This window comes from Xiphophorus hellerii, chromosome 15 (genome assembly GCF_003331165.1).
Source record: "Xiphophorus hellerii strain 12219 chromosome 15, Xiphophorus_hellerii-4.1, whole genome shotgun sequence".
NCBI classification, from domain to species: Eukaryota; Metazoa; Chordata; class Actinopteri; order Cyprinodontiformes; family Poeciliidae; genus Xiphophorus; species Xiphophorus hellerii.
Window position 1 is genome coordinate 14,851,227 of NC_045686.1, and position 20,389 is coordinate 14,871,615.

The following is a 20,389-nucleotide window of genomic DNA, read 5'->3' on the forward strand; positions in this document are numbered from 1 at the left end:
ATGAAACAGAACTGATGAGTGCAGACAAAAAAACTTCAGAGTTCAAACAACTTGAGCTACAAATTAAATTTGAATTGCTATAAAACAAGACAATTAAGATCATAATAAAAAGTGAGTTAATGGCCTCTACTATAACATGTGGTCAATATTTTAATTGCAACCCCCTTATTCGGCAAAAAAAAAAAAAAAACTAAACAAAAAAACCCATTAAATATACGAGTGGCATGGAGTATTGATTTTCATATTATATATTATTTGTAAATTATATACTAAATTCGGTATGTATTACATAAGCGCATATTTTAGAAGTTTCACGTTCATAAAAGGTAGCGGAACGTTTTGTCTTGTGCCTTAAAAGCGTCAGGATTGTTTTAGTCGCGGCACCGCGGTTAGCATTTAGCTTGTTGACATCTGTGCGCTCCCTTGATGGAGTGACCAGCTTGGTTTTTGTGATGTTTGAATGAAAATAACTAACATTTAAAGCGGCAAACATGGCGCTTTCGATGGAAACGCAGCTTCAGAGCATCTTTGAAGATGTTGTGGTAACACGCATGTTTATAACTTGATTTATTACCGAGCTAAGATTAGTTAGCATTTCACTTGTTAGCTTTTTTAAATTGAAATGCACACAGTGATCTCACTTTAGATTTGATCAAATAAACATAAATTCAGTTCGGATAGGTAATATTTGATGCATGATTACACATGATGCTGTCTATAGAGATATTTGTGACTCAGTGTTTTTCACCCCACAAGCTACAGGATATTTGTTTCGGAACATTCCAAGCATTATGTTTGTTTTTATGCAAGTCAGAATTGCACTGTAAATAGGGTTTTTGAAGGCAATGTTAAAGTTAAAACCAAACCGCATTTTGATTTTACCATTATTTCTATCATTTCAAATAATTGTTAATCTTTTCTGTGTTCCTCAGAAAACTGAGATGATAGAAGAGGCATTTGCAGGGTAAGACTTCAATTTTTACACTTGCAGCACATTGCAAAATTATTTATTGATTTTTTTTTTTAGATCCTACAAATTGCAATCAGAAAATTTGGGGGGATTTATGGAGGAAAAAATCTTGAAAATGGAAGTTTGGGATTATAGAAAGAAAGTTGTTAGAGCTCGTGTTAGCATTTTTCTTCAAACTGTGTATTCAGAACTTTGTGGAAGTAGATACGATCAGTGATTTTACGTATATGAAAGTATCAGTCAGTGTAATTTAAAATTTTATAATGTGCTCCTCATCCCTCTTCTGCTTTAGGTATTTCTACATAGTCTTATCATGAGATTGGTCAAGCTGCTCTCACATATACCTCTGCAGTGTCATATAACAGCAGGGGAGAGCTCCTTGATCCTGGAGACTATCTAAGTGTTACTTCCCCAACGTAGAACTTATCTACCCTCTTTAGCATGAAAGAACAACCCCCTATCCTTAACAATAGACAAATGGCAAGACCATCTGTGTTTTGCTCCACAGAATCCCTGGTACATCACAATCAGGGATTCACACCTCTAGTCCAATCAAGTCTCTCTTCTCTGACCAGAACCTATAAAAGGAAGCCAGATCCATTGTTGGTCAGAGCAGACTTAACAGACTCCTTTGACTCTGTATTTCTGTTTTCACCTTGCAAGGTTTTAATAAATTTCTTATCTTCTCAGCCAGGCTCTTGTTAAAGTAATTTTTTTCCAGAACAGTCAGTCTCCCAAAACTAAGAAACTCGTGACTGATTTATTAGTGCTCCCCTACTGTACAAGATTGAGTTAGTCAGTGTTTTACATCTGGAAAGACCAGCTAAAAGTGATATATTAACTCAAAAGTGATTTTTTTTAAATTTATTTATTTTTTTAGGATGTTCATGGACACTCCTGAGAATGAGAGGACTAAACTGATAAGCTGTCTTGGGGCCTTCAGGCAGTACTGGGGAACTCTGCAACAGGTTTCCACATGTGCAAATTCAACCACATACCAGCACCAAAAGATAACCTACATTAACTTCATTCCATCAACTGCCTCTGTTTTTCTTCAGGACTCTCATGAGCAGTGTGTGCAGTGGATAGTGCGCTTCATCCACAGTCAGCACAGTCCCAAGAGGATCTCATTCCTGTACGACTGTCTGGGGATGGCTGTGGAGACCAGTTTGTTGCCGCCTAGGTCAAGACATACTCACTTCTTAAAGCCTGATTACAGAAATCCTCCATAATTCTTAAACATCTAATTAATCTGAAATGTACTTTTAGGATGGTGTGTGTTGCCCTGATTAGCTCCGAGAGCTTGGAGTGGGAAAGGACTCGACTGTGGGCCTTAACTTTCAAACTTATTCGCAAGATCATCGGAGGAGTGGATTACAAGGTCTTTGACACACAAAACAATCCATGATAAGGAACTGGTGCTATATTCTTTAGTGTGGCATGCTTGTTATCAAAGCTCCAAGTTATTTTGTTCTCCATTTTAAGGCTTGTAAAGTAGATTTAAAAACTGTTTTGAATTTTAATCCAGGGTGTTCGCGATCTGCTGAAAGCTGTTCTGGATAAAATCCAGACCATCCCCATCACTGTCAGCTCAGCTATTGTGCAGCAACTGCTGGCAGCAAGAGAGGTACTCGGACACATTATTACATGTTTTTGCATTTTTCAGGGGTTTTTTTTGAAAAATGTTTTGTAAATCTCTTTGTCACATTTTCAGTTTTTTTTATCTGCTTCCATTGCAGGTAGTAGAATATATCCTGGACAGAAACGCCTGCCTGCTGCCTGCCTACTTTGCTGTCACAGAAATCAGAAAACTCTACCCAGAAGGACACCTTTCACATTGGGTAAAAGTGTTTCCAATACATAGGGCTGCACAATGTTAAATAATTTGATGGCAACTTTATTGGTAATTATGACGATATTGATCGCAACTAATCCAAACTTATCTCACCACCTTTTCTCATCTGTTACTCAAACACTTTTGTTGACCTTCAGCATCTTTGGCGCTGTCATTTATGTTAAGTGTCTGCATCGTCATTAATTCAATAGGCTAAATATTAGGAACTGGTGAGACCTGGAATATATTAACCAGCAGTTGGTGCTTTCCAAGCAGTCCTTTGTAATTAATATTTTAAACACTCGTATTGTGACAACTAATTTGTGCAGCCGTGTTGTAAAACTGGTACTTTGTTTTGTTTTTTCCTTGTAATAATCTCTTCACATGCCTTTTTCTCATCTGTAGCTTTTGGGCAGTTTGATATCGGACTTTGTGGACAGTTTCAGACCCACAGCCAGAATCAACTCGATATGTGGTAAGGCACTAATTATGTCTAAAATATACAAGATTTCAGTGGTAAATATTTTTGTCTTCCTTCTTAAAAACATTTAATTGTAGTTTGTGTTAGTACAACATGAGATCAGCCGTTCTTACTTTTTAATCACCTTCATATTGATTTTGTTTTTGTTCAGATATTGCATATTTTTATTTTCTATAACTCACTGAGAGTCTACTATGGTGAACAGTGGTTATGTGACTCTGATAAATAATAAGCGTCAACAGGAGTTATTTTGATTTATTGAAAAGGAGAATGTTAGGATGTAACATGAGGCCTTTAGAAATTTTACGACTCTGACAGTTAATAACCTGCAACTGTTTATTCCTTATTATATTGTTGGCATGGTTTTCTCATCCAAAGTGTACACAGACTATCTGTCTGTCATCATACTTGACAGTGTAAATATTAGGTTATGACAAAAGAGAAAAACCTCTGTTTACTAACATTGTGAAGCTATCTACCGATGGAGTACGAAATGTTTTAAAATATTGTAACAAAAATAAAATAAGGATTCCTGTTCACCCAGTTGTATAAACACGTTTTTCTTTGACATTATTGTTCACTGCTACTGTGTTGCCAGCATATAAATCAAGATGCTTTTGGCACCTGTTTGAATTCTACCACAAAATAATCTACTGTTTGCTCTCGCTGTTTGCTTAGAAACGGCATCCTCTGCTTGTTTGAGAATGAGGCGGACAATCAGCAACTTGTAAACTCTTAAGATAAAGCTATAAATCAGATGAGTAAAGTTTGTTTCATAATGGTTTCAGCGTAAAGCTCAATACCAGGAAAGAAGGTGCCGTGCCGACTACTTGTTTGGTCTTTGCGATGGAGCCTGGCTGTAACCAGATCCAGAGCAGTGGGAAAACTTAACTATTTTGATCTGAGTATAAACGAGGTGTCCTTGCATCGTTGAACAGCCTTACATTGGTGTATCTAAAATTAACATCTTACAATGCCTGAAATTCATTTAAAAAAATTAAGTAGGCCTTCCATATGTCAGTCACAGGCCTTTAATTTTGTTATGCGAACACTATTTAGTATCGTATAGGTAGTTTTAGTTTTTTTGTCAGTCAATTGTTTGAGTCACTCTCAAACATTCATTACGTTCTGTGACATCAAGCGGTTGTGGCTACCGCTAGCTAGCTAAAGTGTAAATTTATTACTTGTTGCCTGGACGACATTTGTCTTCGCCATTATCTCATTTTGTTGCCAACACTTTTGTGGTGATACAGGTGTTAAATTTGGTCTTAAAAAGTCTTCAATTTGTTTGTGAAAACTGCAGAAATCCTGATATTTTCATCAGTCTATGATCTGTTTCTGAATGCTGTTGTATCACATTATACACTACGTCTTCTCCTACCGAAATCCAACTCTTTGTATTTGTACCTCTTACTAAATCTTCCAATCAGATAAGATCAGAAAAATCTCCATGTGATTAAAAGGACACAGCTCTACTTATTTTTCCTCAAATTGATTTTCGTTCAGTTTTTTTTAAATCGGTCTTATCTAATCCGTGTGGATTTGTGTGTCTGCAGGACGGTGTAGTCTGCTGCCTGTGGTGAACAACAGCGGAGCCATCTGCAACTCCTGGAAATTAGACCCAACAACGCTTCGCTTCCCTCTGAGGGGCATGCTGCCTTATGACAAAGTAACATACTTGTACACCGCTAACACTTTGAATTGCAAAAGTATTCACAACCCCTCGAATGTTTTCACATTTTGTCACCTTACAGCCACAATCCTCAATGTATTTTACTGGTATTTTAAGCTGTAGTGCAACATAAAATGATGGTGTGACTATAATTTGAAAGTAAACTAGAAAAAATCTGCATAATGTGGCATTTTTATTCAACTTCCTCTTTCTCTGATGTGCCAATGCAGTAAATGACTTTCAAAAGTGGTATTAATGCTGTCTATCTGGATCCACAGTTCACGCTTATTTGCTTGTTCTGAAGTGTGATACGTGTGTTTTACATTGTGTAGGACCTATTTGAGCCTCAGACCGGCTTGCTCCGCTATGTGCTCGAGCAGCCGTATTCCAGAGAGATGGTGTGCAACATGTTAGGACTCAACAAACAGGTAAAACGGTCTCTCTGCCGTTTTCTTTGCCTAAACACCATGCCATTTTTAAATTTTTTTTAATATCTGCCCATTTATTTCTACTTATTCCATTGGTTTGGACTTTTTAAAACATTTTCCCCTTCATTTTTCTTAATCCCTCTCAGTCCTTTATCACTGGCCCTCCTCCCATTCTTCTTTTGTTATCCTTTCCATACAGCTGTACAGATCCATGTAATGCAATGCTGTGAGCTTGTCCCATAATGCACTTATGTCAGTATTCCCTGTTGCGTTCATCCAGTTTCAGCTCAGCCCAGATCACTCGAGTTCACCACTCAGAGTGTCATAATGACACCAAACCATAATTAAAGCAACACATGGGTCTCTGTTGACATTCAGCGAACCAGAGCCTGTTTTGTACACTTTAGACAGCTGAGTTGATGCTAAACTGTGCTGAACAAAGAGTGAACATCCTACTTGTAGCTCCTTAGTCACCACTTTCTCTCTGTCTCTCCCCCCCTTTCCCGTTCTCTTTGTTTACTTTTTCTTTCCTGTTTCTCTCTTTTGTCCTCTGGTTGTCTCTGGTGTTTGTCCGTCTCTCTGCCATGCGCTCTCTAGACTCTGAACATTGCCCAGGTATGTCGTTGTTCCTCTTCTGGTTACACGACCTGCCAACTAACCAGCTCTCCGCTCGCTTAGATTTTGTTTGTAATACAAAAAACCCAAAAGTGGACAAAGACAGAAAGTCGAATGGAGCAAATCAGAATCGCACAGTGCTTGAAATGGATGCAGAAGGGGTTCATATGGATACATCTGTGTTTTGAAATGAGTGCTGAATCACATTTGTGTTCACAGAAAGAAGCAGGTAGATGATTTGACTTCTTAGCAACAACTTGGGATATGAATGATGCAGTATCTTGCCAAATTATTTACATTCCCTAAAATATTTTCAGTTTTTTTTTATGCTGCAACCAAAAACTTCAATTTATTTTCAGGGCTGGGGGAAGTAGGGCAAAATAATGAAGTACCAATGGTGCATGATTTTGTTTAGTAGGCAAAGGTATTCAACTCTAATTTATTAGTTTTTCAGAACTATGACTCAGCATAATTACAGCTGCAAGCCTTTTAGAAAAAGTCCATACCAGTTTTCCACATCTAGAGATTAAAATTTTTGCCTATTCTTAAATTTTAAAGGCTAAAATATGTTTTTATTAAAGGTGCATTGTGCCATTTAGAAGCAGTAAGTCTGCTCTCTTGAGCCTGCACTCTTTTAATGCATTATCTTTATTAGATTTACTTGTGGATGTTTAACATTCTTTTTGGACTATTGTCCTGTCCTTTCACTGATAGTCTTTCAGTCGAAACGCTGCTAAAAACTTCCAGGTTATTCTGGGTCAGACTTCTTTTTTTTTCAGCTAACAAGCCTGACATGAAGTATTTTCAAGTTGAAACCCTGCTGTTGACATTTCAGGTGCTGTTGCACTGCATGTGTGGATGTAGTCTGGTGCTTACCTGTTGTCAGCAAGGTGTTTTTGTCATGCCAACCTGGGCAAAACTGTCTAAAAACTCTAACTCGCATTACTGAAGACATATCTTCTTTCCTATGTATTTGTTTGTCGACACATAGTAGCTTACTATAACCTTTTAGGAACAGGGACTACTATTTGTAGTTTGTGACCTTCAGACACCTGATTAAATGAGCAGTCAGAGAGGAAGCAGAGCTGGTTTTAAAACATCAGGTTGGCAGGAGGAGCAGGAAGTTTGATCTCTGTTACAAATGCATAGAAAGGAAATGGATTCCCAGAACTTGAAATCAGCCACTTCACTGTATGGAAAGTACTCTACGGGTGAAGGGCTTTCAAAATAAAAGCGGTCTGTTTTCACCGTGAAAGCAGACAGTAAGATTCTGAAAGAAGTCTTAAAAAAAACGCATGTCAAAGAATCATGGAGAAACGGCGAAATACCTTAACCGCTGCCTTACTAAAAAGCCACGGGATAGTGAAGTAGATGCAGAAGCCAAAGGAAAGCTTCATATGCAAAACCAGCTGTGATTGGCTGGTTGACAGAGCGCAGACCTGTGGTACAACAATAAAATAATGTGCTGTAAACGAAGGGCGCAGGTTGTTGGATGCCTTTTCTTGAGCTGTAAGACCCAAGATAAAAGTTGGACGTAAGGGAGGCTTGAAGTCTTGCTGTATGTGGAACAGGGAATCTTAACTTGGGCAAACTCAATTAGTTTTTCATACACAATTGTCTGTGGCCTATAATTGTTGACATTAAACTGTTGTAATGGCTGAGGCTGTGTTTAATTCAAAGCATTGGATTGATTTATGAGATTATGAGTGAGAAGAAATCTGCTAAATTGAAGGACTTTTTGTTCAGATGTTTAGTGATTTCTAGTTCTCTATTGATTGGGGTGATTTTTGTTTTGGTTTTTTTGGAGTGATGTAGACAAACCATGTGGGTTATTTTCAGAAATTTCACACAAGCTACGCCTCTCTTTTTCTCTGTCCCCTTTGTTGCTTTCTATTCCCCTGTGTGAGCATGGAAAAGAGGTTGTACCAGTAGCTGGATTAAAAAAAAAGCAAAAGACAAAATAAATATAATTGAGTGAGAAAGTGAAGGACAGCCTCCTCTTCTTCCTCCAAATCTCCCCTCTCCCCCCTCTGACTGCCTCTCCAAACCTTGCAGTTCTGCATGCAGGAATGTGTTGCACCATTTTTTCTTTTTTGACTGGTTGCTGTGCCGTGCTGTGGTTCGTCGTGCTGTGTTGTTCAACCCAATCTGTGTCTGAGTTACATAAGAACTTCTACCCCAAGAGGTTTCATACGACTTCTTAGCGAAAGAGCAAAATTCTGCATAAAATCAATCACAGTTTGGGGCTTTAATATCCCTTTATTCATCTCTCCTCCTGCCTGCCTCTCCCCCTTACCTGCAATATCCTATTCTTTGTAATCCTCCTTCTTCCTTGTTTTTGTTTACTATTTCGCTTTCCCCACTTTTCTACCCCCTTTTTTAAAATAAATAAATAAATAAATTGTTTCTACCCTAACAAATGTTATACTGATGTATTCTAATTCTAACCAGAATGACCAAATATGATGTTGTGCTGTTTGAAAACCAAAACTATGTGTTTTCATGCAGGTGAATTTTAGTTTTACTTCCACCAAGGTTCTAGTTTTACCACTAGGGATTTAACTAATTATTCAGTGTGTACAAAAAAATCATGCTGTGGTAACTGTTTTGTTGTTGTTTGTTTGTTTTTGTTTTTTTGGGTCTGTGGTCCAACTCTGACATTTAAATCTCAGTGAAATGAAAGGACGAGGAGAAGCTGTACCCCAGAGTAGAGCTACAGTTGAACCTCAATAAGATACCGTCCTGCATGAGAGAGACTGAAATATATTTTCCAAGTCTGTGTGTTTAATAATGGCTGTGCATGTGAAACTTCAGTGTAGTTGTAATAATATTTTTTTCTTTCTGTGTTAACCCTCTTGTTGTCGTGCTTACTTTGTTCTTCGCCCTTTTGACGCTCCGCTCCTCGCCTTGCAGCAAAAGCAGCGGTGCCCGGTGCTGGAGGAGCAGCTGGTGGACCTGGTGGTGTACGCCATGGAGCGGTCGGAGACGGAGGAACATTTCGACGCCGACATCGGAGGAACGAGCCAGTTGCTGTGGCAACACCTCTCCTCCCAGCTCATCTTCTTTGTGTTGTTTCAGTTCGCGAGCTTCCCTCACATGGTGCTCTCCTTACATCAGAAGGTAAGAGTTTCCATGAGCAGAAGTTGGTGCGTCTTGCTCTCAGATTTTAAAGACACTGGACTGCCACAGTTGAATAGGAGAGTCACAAAAAGAACGAAAAAGGGTAATTTTGTGCTTTTTCATGTCTTTGAGCCTCTTGGATCAGTGTCATTAATTTGAACCTAGGGTTTCTAAACTGCCTGGTTTAGATGCCAAATAAAACATTTATCCAAGATGACAAACTGTACCGTAAACAATTTCTGTTTAGTGCTGGATGATCCAATCTGACAAGTCAAAGATTTGCGAAATGTTGAAATGGAGTGGATCTCAGGTGGTCCAGTGGCCAAAAATGCAATAAAATGACAAAAGTGCTGGAACATAAAGTTTTATTCTACATGATGCAGTACAATCTGTTGGTTATGTCATGTCTTTATTCTAAAGTCTTATGAACTCTCACCAAATGAACCTGTCTGGGCTGCACACCCAAGGTTGGATGTTGTTGAGCCAGACTCTCTCCAGTGTTTAGGATTTTTTTTGTCTTCTGTGTAAAACTGTTATGTTGAATGCCTGTTGTCAAAGCCACCTGAGTCCACACGAAATAATGCTACATTTTTCTTATTATTTTATATTTGTAAAGTATATTTATTTTATTACATATTATTTTTGATTTGTGAAATTTCAGGGAAATAATTTTGCTCCAAAGTCAACATGTTGCTTAAAGAAAGCAATAAAAAACTACATGATTTTGAATGGTAAGGTAGTTAGGAATACTGTAATAGAAATTATTGAAAGAGTACCTTGCATTCGATGCTAGGTCTGTCACAAAAACAAATTTTGTTGGACAATAATTTCTCCCAGAAATGATGTAATCATGGCATTTTGAGATAGTCTTCAACTAATAATAATGGCATATTAATACCAGTATACACACTCAAAGATATATATATTTTTTGCATTTCTAAGAGATATTTAACAGTGGAAATGGAAGACATTTTAGATATCTGAAATTAACAAAAAATGTAAAGCAACAATAATTCAAATGGATTATGAAGTCTCTGTAAGCAAAATTGCATTTCAAAAAATAATAATCATTCAACTTAGACGGGGAAAAACAGGCAAAAGTGGCAGATTATACAAACTAACTACTTCATACAAGGTGTCAAATGTTTGCAGAATTTTTCAAAATGTCAGCTTTTCAACTATATTAAATGAGAACGTCTCTTTAATGACACACTCATTTTAATTTATGTGATTAATTGATTTATTGCTTATAGTGACAGGCTTAGTTGATGCACAACCAGCTTTCTGTTGTTTTTAAATTAAATTAAAAGGCTAAATTACATGAATTAGGTAAAAAATCATACCTTTTATTTTTTCAACCTTTCTGTCTCTTTAGCTTGCAGGCAGAGGCCTTATTAAAGGCAGGGATCACCTGATGTGGGTCCTGCTGCAGTTCATATCAGGCAGCATTCAGAAAAATGCTTTAGCTGACTTCTTGCCAGTCATGAAGCTCTTTGACCTGCTTTATCCAGAAAAAGAGGTAAACTAAAGTGAACAGTTTGGCTTTTTTCCCCCATGCATTTTACTTTAAATATTTGATTGTAATAAGTAAATGTAGCATTTTGTTTTTCACATTTCCAGTGTATACCAGTTCCTGACATCAGCAAACCTCAGTCAACTCACTCCTTTGCCATGACCTGCATCTGGATCCACCTGAACCGCAAAGCTCAGAACGACAACTCCAAGCTGCAGATTCTCATACCACACTCCCTGAAACTCCACCATGAGTGCGTATATTTAACTTATCTGGTCCCAAAGTGTAAATGCTGCTCTTAGTTTATCAGTAGTTTGCTCATTTTCATCGTCTTTGTCTTAGGTTTCTCCAGCAGTCACTGCGTAACAAAAGCCTGGGCATGTCCGACTATAAGATCGCCTTGCTGTGCAACGCCTACAGCACCAACTCGGACTGCTTCTCTCTGCCAATGGGCGTCCTGGTGGAGACCATCTACGGAAACGGGTCCATGAGGATCAACCTGCCCGGCACCAGCTGCATGGCGTCAGGATCCGTCACTCCGCTGCCCATGAACCTGCTGGATTCTCTCACTGTGCACGCGAAAATGAGGTAGTAGAGAAAAGAAATGGGGAAGTTCATTTGAACTGAAGTGGTTTATCTTTAACGCATGTGTCCGCCGGGTTTGTTTTCAGCCTGATCCACAGCATCGCCACACGTGTGATCAAACTGGCTCACGCCAAGTCCAGCATCGCCCTGGCTCCGGCGCTAGTGGAAACGTACAGCAGGCTTTTGGTCTATATGGAGATCGAGTCACTGGGCATCAAGGGATTTATCAGTAAGTGTTCGTTTATATTTTGACAAAGGATGAACTTAAAAAGAATGTTTAAAGAATCGATGAAAACACTTTTGATGAACCAGTATGCAAAACTTTGCAAACGCATCCATACCGCTTAAATTTCTGAACGATTTCCACCGGTATTTTGCGCTGAAATAAATGTCAGTATGCAGAAACATTATAAAGCTTCCCTGTTCAGGTCAGTTGCTGCCCAACGTGTTCAAGTCTCACGCGTGGGGAATCCTTCACACACTGCTGGAGATGTTCAGCTACAGGATGCATCACATCCAGCCGCACTACAGGGTTCAGCTCCTCAGCCATCTACACAGCCTGGCTGCCGTGCCCCAGACCAACCAGAATCAGCTGCATCTCTGGTAACCTCAATACTTTTAACACATGCAAATGTAAGTTATTTGATATAAGAAAGAAATGGTTATTCTATGCCCTGCAGGTTCAAATTAAGTAAAAAGCTGGAGCAATTGAGCAGGAAGACGGTGTTGTGAAAGTGCATGTAATAAAAATGAAAACCGCAAGAGACACAAAAGAATATCTTCTAGTTAATTAGATTCCAAGATTTAAAAAAAATGCAAATTAGAAATTAACAAAATTTTTATACAATGTTCCCCAAGGTTTAATGCTAAGAATCCCTGGTTTTGTTTTGTTTTTTTGTGTAATAATGACATTCGTTTCGTCTCCGTATTACTGCCATTAACTGATATGATGTGGGAAGGATTTACGTCGTCTTTTATTTTCTTACTATGTAGCAGTAATACTGAGAGTGTGTACCTGACTGCGCTTAAGTTTTTTTTACTCTTAACTTTATAGAAACAGAGATTTGTGTCTCTTTCCTCAGCGTTGAGAGCACCGCCCTGCGGCTCATCACAGCGTTGGGGAGTTCAGAGGTCCAACCTCAGTTCACCCGCTTCCTCAACGACCCGAAGACTGTCCTCTCTGCTGAGTCAGAGGAGCTGAACCGAGCTTTGATACTCACGCTGGCCAGGGCCACGCATGTGACTGGTACTTTCCAGTAGACTTTGTCTTTAGATTTGTTTTGGTTTCAGTGTCATTTATTCTGCCATGCTTTCTCAGCTGAAAAGTCGCCTGCTCTGTACCGTCTGTAGATTTTTTCACCGGCTCCGACTCCATTCATGGCACCTGGTGTAAAGACATCCTCCAGACCATCATGAGTTTTACGCCTCACAACTGGGCATCACACACTCTGTCCTGCTTCCCAGCTCCCCTCCAGGTGTCACACATTTACCTCTGCAGGCACGACATGGATTAAACGGCCGATTTTTAACCTTGAACGATTCCTCTGTTTGTGACGCAGGCGTTCTTCAAGCAGAACAATGTTCCTCAGGAGTCTCGCTTCAACCTGAAGAAGAACGTGGAGGAGGAATACAGGAAGTGGAAGTCGATGGCCAATGAGAATGACATCATCACCCACTTCTCAATGCAGGGCTCCCCTCCCTTGTTCCTGTGTCTGCTGTGGAAGATGCTTCTGGAGACGGATCGCATAAACCAGATAGGATTCAGGTCTGGACACTGTTTCATGCTATGAGAGAGGATGCTGTCATGAATTAAAGCATTGTGATTTTTTTTTTCTTCTTTAAAACCTTCATCAGGGTTTTGGAGCGAATCGGAGCTCGTGCGCTGGTGGCTCACGTCCGAACATTCGCCGACTTTCTTGTCTACGAGTTCTCCACTTCAGCTGGCGGACAGCAGCTCAACAAGTGCATTGAAATCCTGAATGACATGGTCTGGAAATACAACATCGTCACTCTGGACAGACTCATCCTGTGTCTGGTGAGAACATCTAGAGAAACTCTGTATTGCTAATGCTCCATTTGGTTCAGTGTTCTTTATTCACGGTGTTTTCTTTCAGGCGATGCGAAGCCACGAGGGGAACGAGGCTCAGGTTTGTTACTTCATTATCCAGCTCCTTCTGTTGAAGCCGAGCGACTTCAGGAACCGAGTCAACGACTTTGTGAAGGAGAACGCTCCTGAGCACTGGCTGCAGAGCGACTGGCACAACAAACACATGAACTACCACAAGGTGTCTGTCTTTTGTTTGTTTTTTTCTTCTGAAAAGATTTTATGTCAAAATATTGACTGTTTTCAGGTTAGATAGGTCTGGGAAAGGAAAATGGACCGTGGAAAATAATTGATTCTATCATTTTTCTTAGCCAATTCTCTAAATGTCTTTCCATCCTTACGTCTGTCTGTACATACATCCCTCTTTGTGGGTTCATTTGTTTGTCCCTTTGTCTGTCCATCTATGTGTCTTAATGTCTGCTCGTCCAATCTGTAAAAACCCTTTTTTTAAAAATTGATAATCAATTTCTAAAATGATTGTTAGTTGCAGTCCTAGTCATGGGGTTTGAAAAAGATTTCCAAAAGTCTAAAATGTAACTCACTGAAACCTGCAGGAATCTCTCTCCTTCCACCTTGCCACAGTTTGTAGCCTGTCAGATTATATCCTTTATTTCTCGGCCAAAATTGAGTTTGAGAAAGTAATTTTAACATGGAAAAACCTTTGTTTCATTTCCAGAAATACCCTGAGAAGCTGTACTTTGAGGGTCTTGCGGAACAAGTGAGCCCTCCCCTGCAGCTGCAGACTCAGTACCTGCCGATCTACTTCGGCAACGTCTGCCTGCGCTTCCTGCCCGTCTTCGACATCGTCATCCACCGCTTCCTGGAGCTCCTCCCCGTCTCAAAGTCTCTGGAGACGCTGCTGGATCACCTGGGGGGACTGTACAAGTTCCACGGTGAGGAAGACCACCGATCAGGGGAAACGATCGACAAGCACCAAAGTTTTTAATCTGCGAATGTCTTCTGTGCGCAGACCGGCCCGTGACGTACCTGTACAACACCCTTCATTACTACGAACGGCATCTCAGAGACCGAACCAACCTGAAGAGGAAGCTGGTTCACGCCATCATGTCTTCACTGAAGGCAGGCAGAAAGAACGAGCAGAGCTGCCGTTCGATACGAGCAGCGACGTTAACCCTGAAGCTTTTGTTCTGCAGGACAACCGAACCCCTGGATGGTGTCTGAGTGAGACCTATTTGAAGTTTGGCATGAACCCCAGGGAGGACAACGTCTGGATCCCTGATGACACCTACTACTGCAAGCTGATTGGCCGCCTTGTGGACAATATCCTTTAATAATCTGAACAGATCCATCACCGTAACAAGATCAGACTGATGCAGGATAATGGAGGAAATCACAGCCCTTCGAGGCGCCCGGCTAATACACTTGTTACTCCTAATAGCATGTCTCCCTCGATGGCTTTGAAAAGCAATTAAAAGTCAATTTTTTGCTATTGTTCCCCAACGTGTTGTTAGAATCATCTGTAAGCAAGACAAAAATCCACCTGCATCAGGGCTTTTCGTGGCTGCTGGGTTAGCTCTGCTCGTTTTCAAACAGGGTCACGTTTGCTTTCATTGAAGTTATTTTTCCACCTACTCTCATCTCAGCCCGCCTTAACTCTCGCTCCCACCCATGGCGGGAAAGTCGCCCGGCCCCTTCCCGAACTGTGACTGGAGGTTCAACGAGTTCCCCAACCCCGCAGCTCACGCCCTGCACGTCACCTGCGTGGAGCTCATGGCTCTGGCCGTGCCGGGGAAGGACGTCGGCAATGCTTTGCTCAATGTGGTGTTAAAGAGGTGCAACAAACGCATTAATAATTGTTAATTGCATGCAAATCTATGTTTTATAGCTTTATCATTTTCCTGTTTACTCTTTTTTTTATTATTATTATTAATCAACCGATAAGTTGGAAGGAAAGTTGCCGAATGACGTTTTTATACATAAACCAGCAGCCGAGGCAACAAGCCCAGAGGAATGTCCACTGCTAATCGAAAGCTTAAGGTTATTCATTGCTGACCTTCAAAAAGTAGTGTCATGTGACTTTAGGTCGCCTGCTGATTTGTGTGGTTGAGATTGAAATCTTTTTCACCTTTTAGTCAACCTCTGGTCCCCAGGGAGAACATCACAGCTTGGATGAACGCCATTGGACTGGTGATCACTGCCCTTCCTGTAAGAAAACACGACATCTTTTGAGCATATTCTAAAAAGAAAAACAAAACAAGAAAACAACTTCAAACACCTCTCCCCTCCTGTTGCAGGAGCCCTACTGGATCGTCCTCCACGACCGCATCATCTCTGTGCTCAGCTCGCCGGCGCTGACGTCGGAGACCGAGTGGGCGGGGGATCCCTTCGCCTTGCTGGACTTCACCGCCTGCCACCAAAGCTACAGCGAAATGAACTGCAGCTACGTGCTGGCGCTGACGCACGCCGTGTGGCACCACTCGTCCATCGGACAGCTCTCTCTGATTCCCAAGTTAGCCGTCCCACCGTCTCTTTTGCCACCTGCCATTCTGTGCTTTATAGGGTCCAGTGTGATGTAGCGCTTCATCTTTTTGTGTAGATTCCTGTCAGAGACGCTGAAACCCATCGTCCAGACAGAGTTGCAGTTGCTTTATGTCTATCACCTAGTGGGGCCGTTCCTGCAGCGCTTTCAGCAAGAAAGGACGCGGTGCATGCTGGAGGTACAGTCACAGCTCTACTGTTGGATGATAAATACGATAAAAGTTTAGATTTCTTTTTTTTGTTTTTTTTTTTAAGCACTTGTCAATGTTTGTGTTAAAGATTGGGGTGGCCTTCTATGAGATGCTGCAGGCCGTTGACCAGCACTGCCAACATCTGAGCTACATGGACCCCATCTGTGATTTTCTCTATCATATCAAGTACATGTACACCGGAGACAGCGTGAAGGAGCAGGTAAGAACAAACCAGAACGATGACGGTTGTTCGTCGATGAAGGAGGAAGCAAAAAGAGACTGAGACGATGTAATTTCATAGAATCAAAACACCCGACAGTGACGTTGTAACTCTGCTGTTTATCTAACCAGACAGCTGAGAATACAATTACCACTGGACTGTCAAAATGCTTTTCTGTATTTCCATCAGATTCACCTGAAGTGACAGGAGTTTTTTTTTTTTTTTGTCATTTCTTTCAATTTTGTGTGACGGCTTCTTTCACAAAACTATTCAATCTGCACAAAATGGATCACACGATGATTTGCTCAACAGAAAATGATGTGGAAGGATTCAGCCAACCTGAAAATACACCTAAATTCATGTCTGTCCAGGTAGAGAAAATCATCATGACTCTTCGCCCTGCGATGAAGCTGCGTCTGCGCTTCATCACTCACAGCAGCATCATCGAGACCTCATCAGCTGCCGCCACCGCGTCGTCTGCCTCCGCCTCTTCCTCCTCCGCCGGCACTCCCCAGCCGCCGCCTTCCTCACTCTCCTCCACCAACGCCGCAGCCTCTCCCTCCTCTTCCTCACAGCACGCACACACGCCCATGTAAAGACACGAGGGACGATGACGCTGGTGAACTGAAACATGAAATGACAGCCAGGTGTTTTGGTTGCGAGTTTCTGAAGCATAAAGATAATTTCGAACTCGCTGTTCTGTTTTTATTTACGTCATCAGAAGAAAGAAACACTTGGAAAGCTGTTTGTGTTATTTGCATGATTGTAGTGAATGATTAGAACAGGCAAAGTGCAAAGATTTACTGTTGTAGAAGGTTCACATAACTTTTTTTTACTAGTGTCTTATTTTTGTAGTTTTTTTTACATTGAATATTACTTCATTGAAAACTGCAATAAAAATGCTTTTTATACTAAATGTGCTGTGAACTTTTTACACCAGATTCTTCTGGTAGCATCTTCTTGGCTTCATTTAATATTTTTCCTTGGCTCTTGTATTTATTTATTTTTGCTCTAATACTTAGCCTCCTGTTGGCCCAGATTTGAACCTGTCAGGTCATTTTGTCCTCATTCTTCTCTCTGGAGAAACGCCTTTTCTTTGACTGTCGCTCTCAAGCAGGTCATCAAAAGTGTCGAGCATGCAAGAGCAAACTGATGTGCCGTAATACACAATATATCGGCTGTGTTGTGGCTGCATGCCAGTAGGGGGAGTCCCAACGTTTATTTTTACAAACGGTGTTCTTTTTTTGTACATCATCAGTCATATTTTTGGTCCATGAAGACAAAACACTTTATTTTATTTTTTTTATGTCTGTGTATTTTTGCCAGAATACAGGGCTAAAATATTCAGGCAAATATTAATTTATTAAGGTGAACACTTCACAAAGCTTTGAGTTTCACTGTAACACGTTGGCTAAAGAAATTAGTAGGATTTCATACACAAACTCTTACCTTTTGGTTACTAAGACTTTGCAGATGGCCAGCAGAGGTTTCAAATTTGTTCCAACTTAGTTTGACTTTGGATGACCAGGTCAGGATATTAATCCATTGAGTCCCAGCACTAGCCTTTGTGAAAATCAGGGCCTTCAATACATATATATAGCTTTAAATTGCAGTAAAATAACCCTCTTTAGTCCTCTAGTAGTAGATGGTCTACTTCAGTAGTGTTATATCTCTAACTGACTCACCAATGCCGTTCGGCAATGGCGAATGTTTCCCTAGCGCAGTGCTTCTCAATTCCAGTCCTCAGGCCCCCCTGCTCTGCATGTTTTAGATGTGCCTCTATTCCAGAACAGCTGATTCAAATGATTGCATGACCATCAAGTGCTGCAGAAACCTGTTGATCACCCATAGATTCAATCCAGGTGTGTAGCAGAAGGGAGACACCTAAAACATGCAGGGCAGGGGGGCCTGAGGACCGGAATTGAGAAACGCTGCCTAGCGGGAAATCTACTGAACAGCCTCGAAATGTTGCTGTTCAGTTCAGAAAGCCACTATAATATTCACCTGAAATGTGAAGGCCTGACCTCATGTTTCAGGTGAATATTATAAATCTTCAATAAACTCAGTTCTTGTTCCTGCTGACGGTGCTTTCGTTTAGCGCAGTTTGCTGCAGGGCTAGGCTAATGCTAGCATGTGCACTTCCTGCTGAACATGACATAGCCTATTGGTAATCTGGCTTGTGTCATATTTTAGAGCAGGCCGGACAATTGTGGAGAAAAAGTTGAGCTGATTCAAAAAGTTGTGTGGGTAAACCCAACAGCAATGGTCTGCCATGCCATCCCTCGTCATTCTGGTCACCAGCCTGTTCACACCCTGCAGTGGGATGGAAACCATTTCTTTAATCTCCATTGGAAATCTGATCCTACTAGTGTTCAATGTGGCTAGAGTCAGGATTGTAGGCAGGCCATTCGGTTCTCTCCAACCTATCTCGATGTCTTTTGGCATTAAGACTGCAACCAACTGTGATGAGCTTTGTTTTTTTTTTCCCAGTGAGTGAGACGCCTCCCCACACCATCACACTGCCTCCACAAAATCTGTTTGGCATCGGGAAAGAGGGTTTGGCAAAAATATTCATGAGCATAACCTGCATACCTAATTCAGCTGCTCAGTCACCAATCCTCGTTGCTTACAGAAATGTCCCACAATTTTAGGGAAAATAAAGAGTCAGTGAAAGAATAGATTATTATTATTGCCCTGGGCATTGTTGCTACAAAACTATACATTTTGTTTCCTTGATATATTTTGGTTTTTGAAGCTTATCAAAACAGATGGCCTTCTGAGATTTTTTTTTCTCCCTGCTGTTTTCCAGTTTTTCCTTTAGTTAAGGTTTTTGTTTTCTACAATAAAAAGAAGCAAAAAAATAAACATTGACTTTTTAATAATCCAAACCATTCTTCAATTAAAAAGTGGTGCAGTGATTAAGACAAATCTGTTAATATTTGCACAATTTTAATGTAACATCTCCTCGCTCAGATAGCACCTGAATTTGGTATAGTTTTCTTTAGCCTTGGTGTAATGATAAGAATGCTAATCTGTGACCCTCTCCACCCACATCCTCAATTCCATGCCCAGAATACACTGTTAAAAAAATAATGCAAAGTAGCAAACCGCCAGCTGAATTAAAGAGCAAATTTGTGGAATAATAGAAACATATTTGTAAGGCCAGAAGAGGCACATTGTTTAATGACTTTTCACTGCATAACTTTCTAGCCAACTACATTTAATACAATAATTTGATCCATAATTATCACAAATCTTCAAAATTCGACTACTAAAACACCTCTATGCACGTGGACTGTGGATTTCCTAACATTTAGACCACAGACCAAATGGTACCTTGTCCACATTGCACCTCAAAACCGATGTCCTGCACGGATGTGAGTTAAGCCCCTTGCTGTACTCTCTGTCCTCTAAATTGTAAAAAGAAACATCGACTGAAAACCATTGTTAAATTTGTAGACAACATTATAGACTACACATCAGATGTTTGATGTGTAGTCTTTTGAAAGTTTGTCAAAAGTGAGTGGAAGTGGAAAGTATTAGTTGTCCCATCCAAGTTGGTATTTCATATCACATAATAGTGATTAAAAAAAACAACAGAGAAACTATTTTGGCAGGACATAACATTCTGGACTGCAAATCTCCACAGGGTACAATATATCACCACGACTGATCTGCCAGACATCTAGAACTACTTTAGACTGTGCAAGCTCATCGCTGATTTCTGCCATTGCTACCTCAGCACTATTCAGCAAGGAGGAAAAAAAAGCAGACATGTTTGAGCAGATTCAAGAAAAGGATTTCCACCAGTCATTGGGAAACTGGCCACCTGAACAGGCTGTGTTTTTGCATTCCCCTCAGTGGAGGACAATATTAGTATTTAAATAGGTTTAGACTTGCTTTTCTAAGTGAAAATTATGAACTGTTAATTGTCTAATGCTTTACCATGCAGGATTTATGGGCTCATCGTGTAAGAGTTTCATTACATTGATAATGTTCAACTGGTCCTTATGTATCTGGTGCTCTGTGTAACATTTATTAATTCTGTCACTGTAATCTCCCATGATTTTAAACTAGATTGCCCTAATTTGGGCATAAAACCGGGCTTGTCCTCTTTGGGAATTAAAATTGCACCCTGCTGTTCATCCTTCCCAATC

The 20,389-nt window shown here is 40.4% G+C and overlaps 1 protein-coding gene across 3 annotated transcripts; it reads left to right on the plus strand.

The window, feature by feature from the left end:
- Window positions 1-373: 373 nt before the first annotated feature.
- On the plus strand, window positions 374-17,148 carry med23 (mediator complex subunit 23). 3 transcript variants are annotated; one of them, XM_032585668.1, is made up of 31 exons: window positions 374-542; window positions 933-964; window positions 1,851-1,938; window positions 2,029-2,153; window positions 2,240-2,351; window positions 2,499-2,597; window positions 2,710-2,811; window positions 3,210-3,279; window positions 4,842-4,954; window positions 5,290-5,385; window positions 5,983-6,000; window positions 8,914-9,120; window positions 10,496-10,639; window positions 10,741-10,886; window positions 10,976-11,221; window positions 11,305-11,447; window positions 11,647-11,821; window positions 12,301-12,464; window positions 12,569-12,693; window positions 12,778-12,983; window positions 13,073-13,253; window positions 13,333-13,503; window positions 13,999-14,215; window positions 14,293-14,402; window positions 14,477-14,603; window positions 14,950-15,115; window positions 15,416-15,488; window positions 15,578-15,792; window positions 15,880-16,000; window positions 16,101-16,232; window positions 16,604-17,148. In XM_032585668.1, the coding sequence occupies exons 1-31, from the start codon at window positions 492-494 to the stop codon at window positions 16,826-16,828; spliced, it is 4,200 nt and encodes a 1,399-aa protein (XP_032441559.1). In that variant the 5' UTR covers window positions 374-491; the 3' UTR covers window positions 16,829-17,148. The 3 variants fall into 3 exon arrangements, with proteins under 3 accessions (XP_032441559.1, XP_032441561.1, XP_032441560.1); XM_032585670.1 differs by having other exon boundaries at window positions 15,434-15,488; XM_032585669.1 differs by lacking the exon at window positions 5,983-6,000.
- Window positions 17,149-20,389: the final 3,241 nt, after the last annotated feature.

Excerpts from the sequence above, each read along its gene's own strand:
- med23 (XM_032585668.1), top strand. The coding sequence starts at position 492 with ATGGCGCTTTCGATGGAAACGCAGCTTCAGAGCATCTTTGAAGATGTT. Across the intron at positions 1,939-2,028 it reads ACTGGGGAACTCTGCAACAG|GACTCTCATGAGCAGTGTGT; the intron begins GTTTCCACATGT and ends GTTTTTCTTCAG. Across the intron at positions 16,233-16,603 it reads GAGACAGCGTGAAGGAGCAG|GTAGAGAAAATCATCATGAC; the intron begins GTAAGAACAAAC and ends ATGTCTGTCCAG.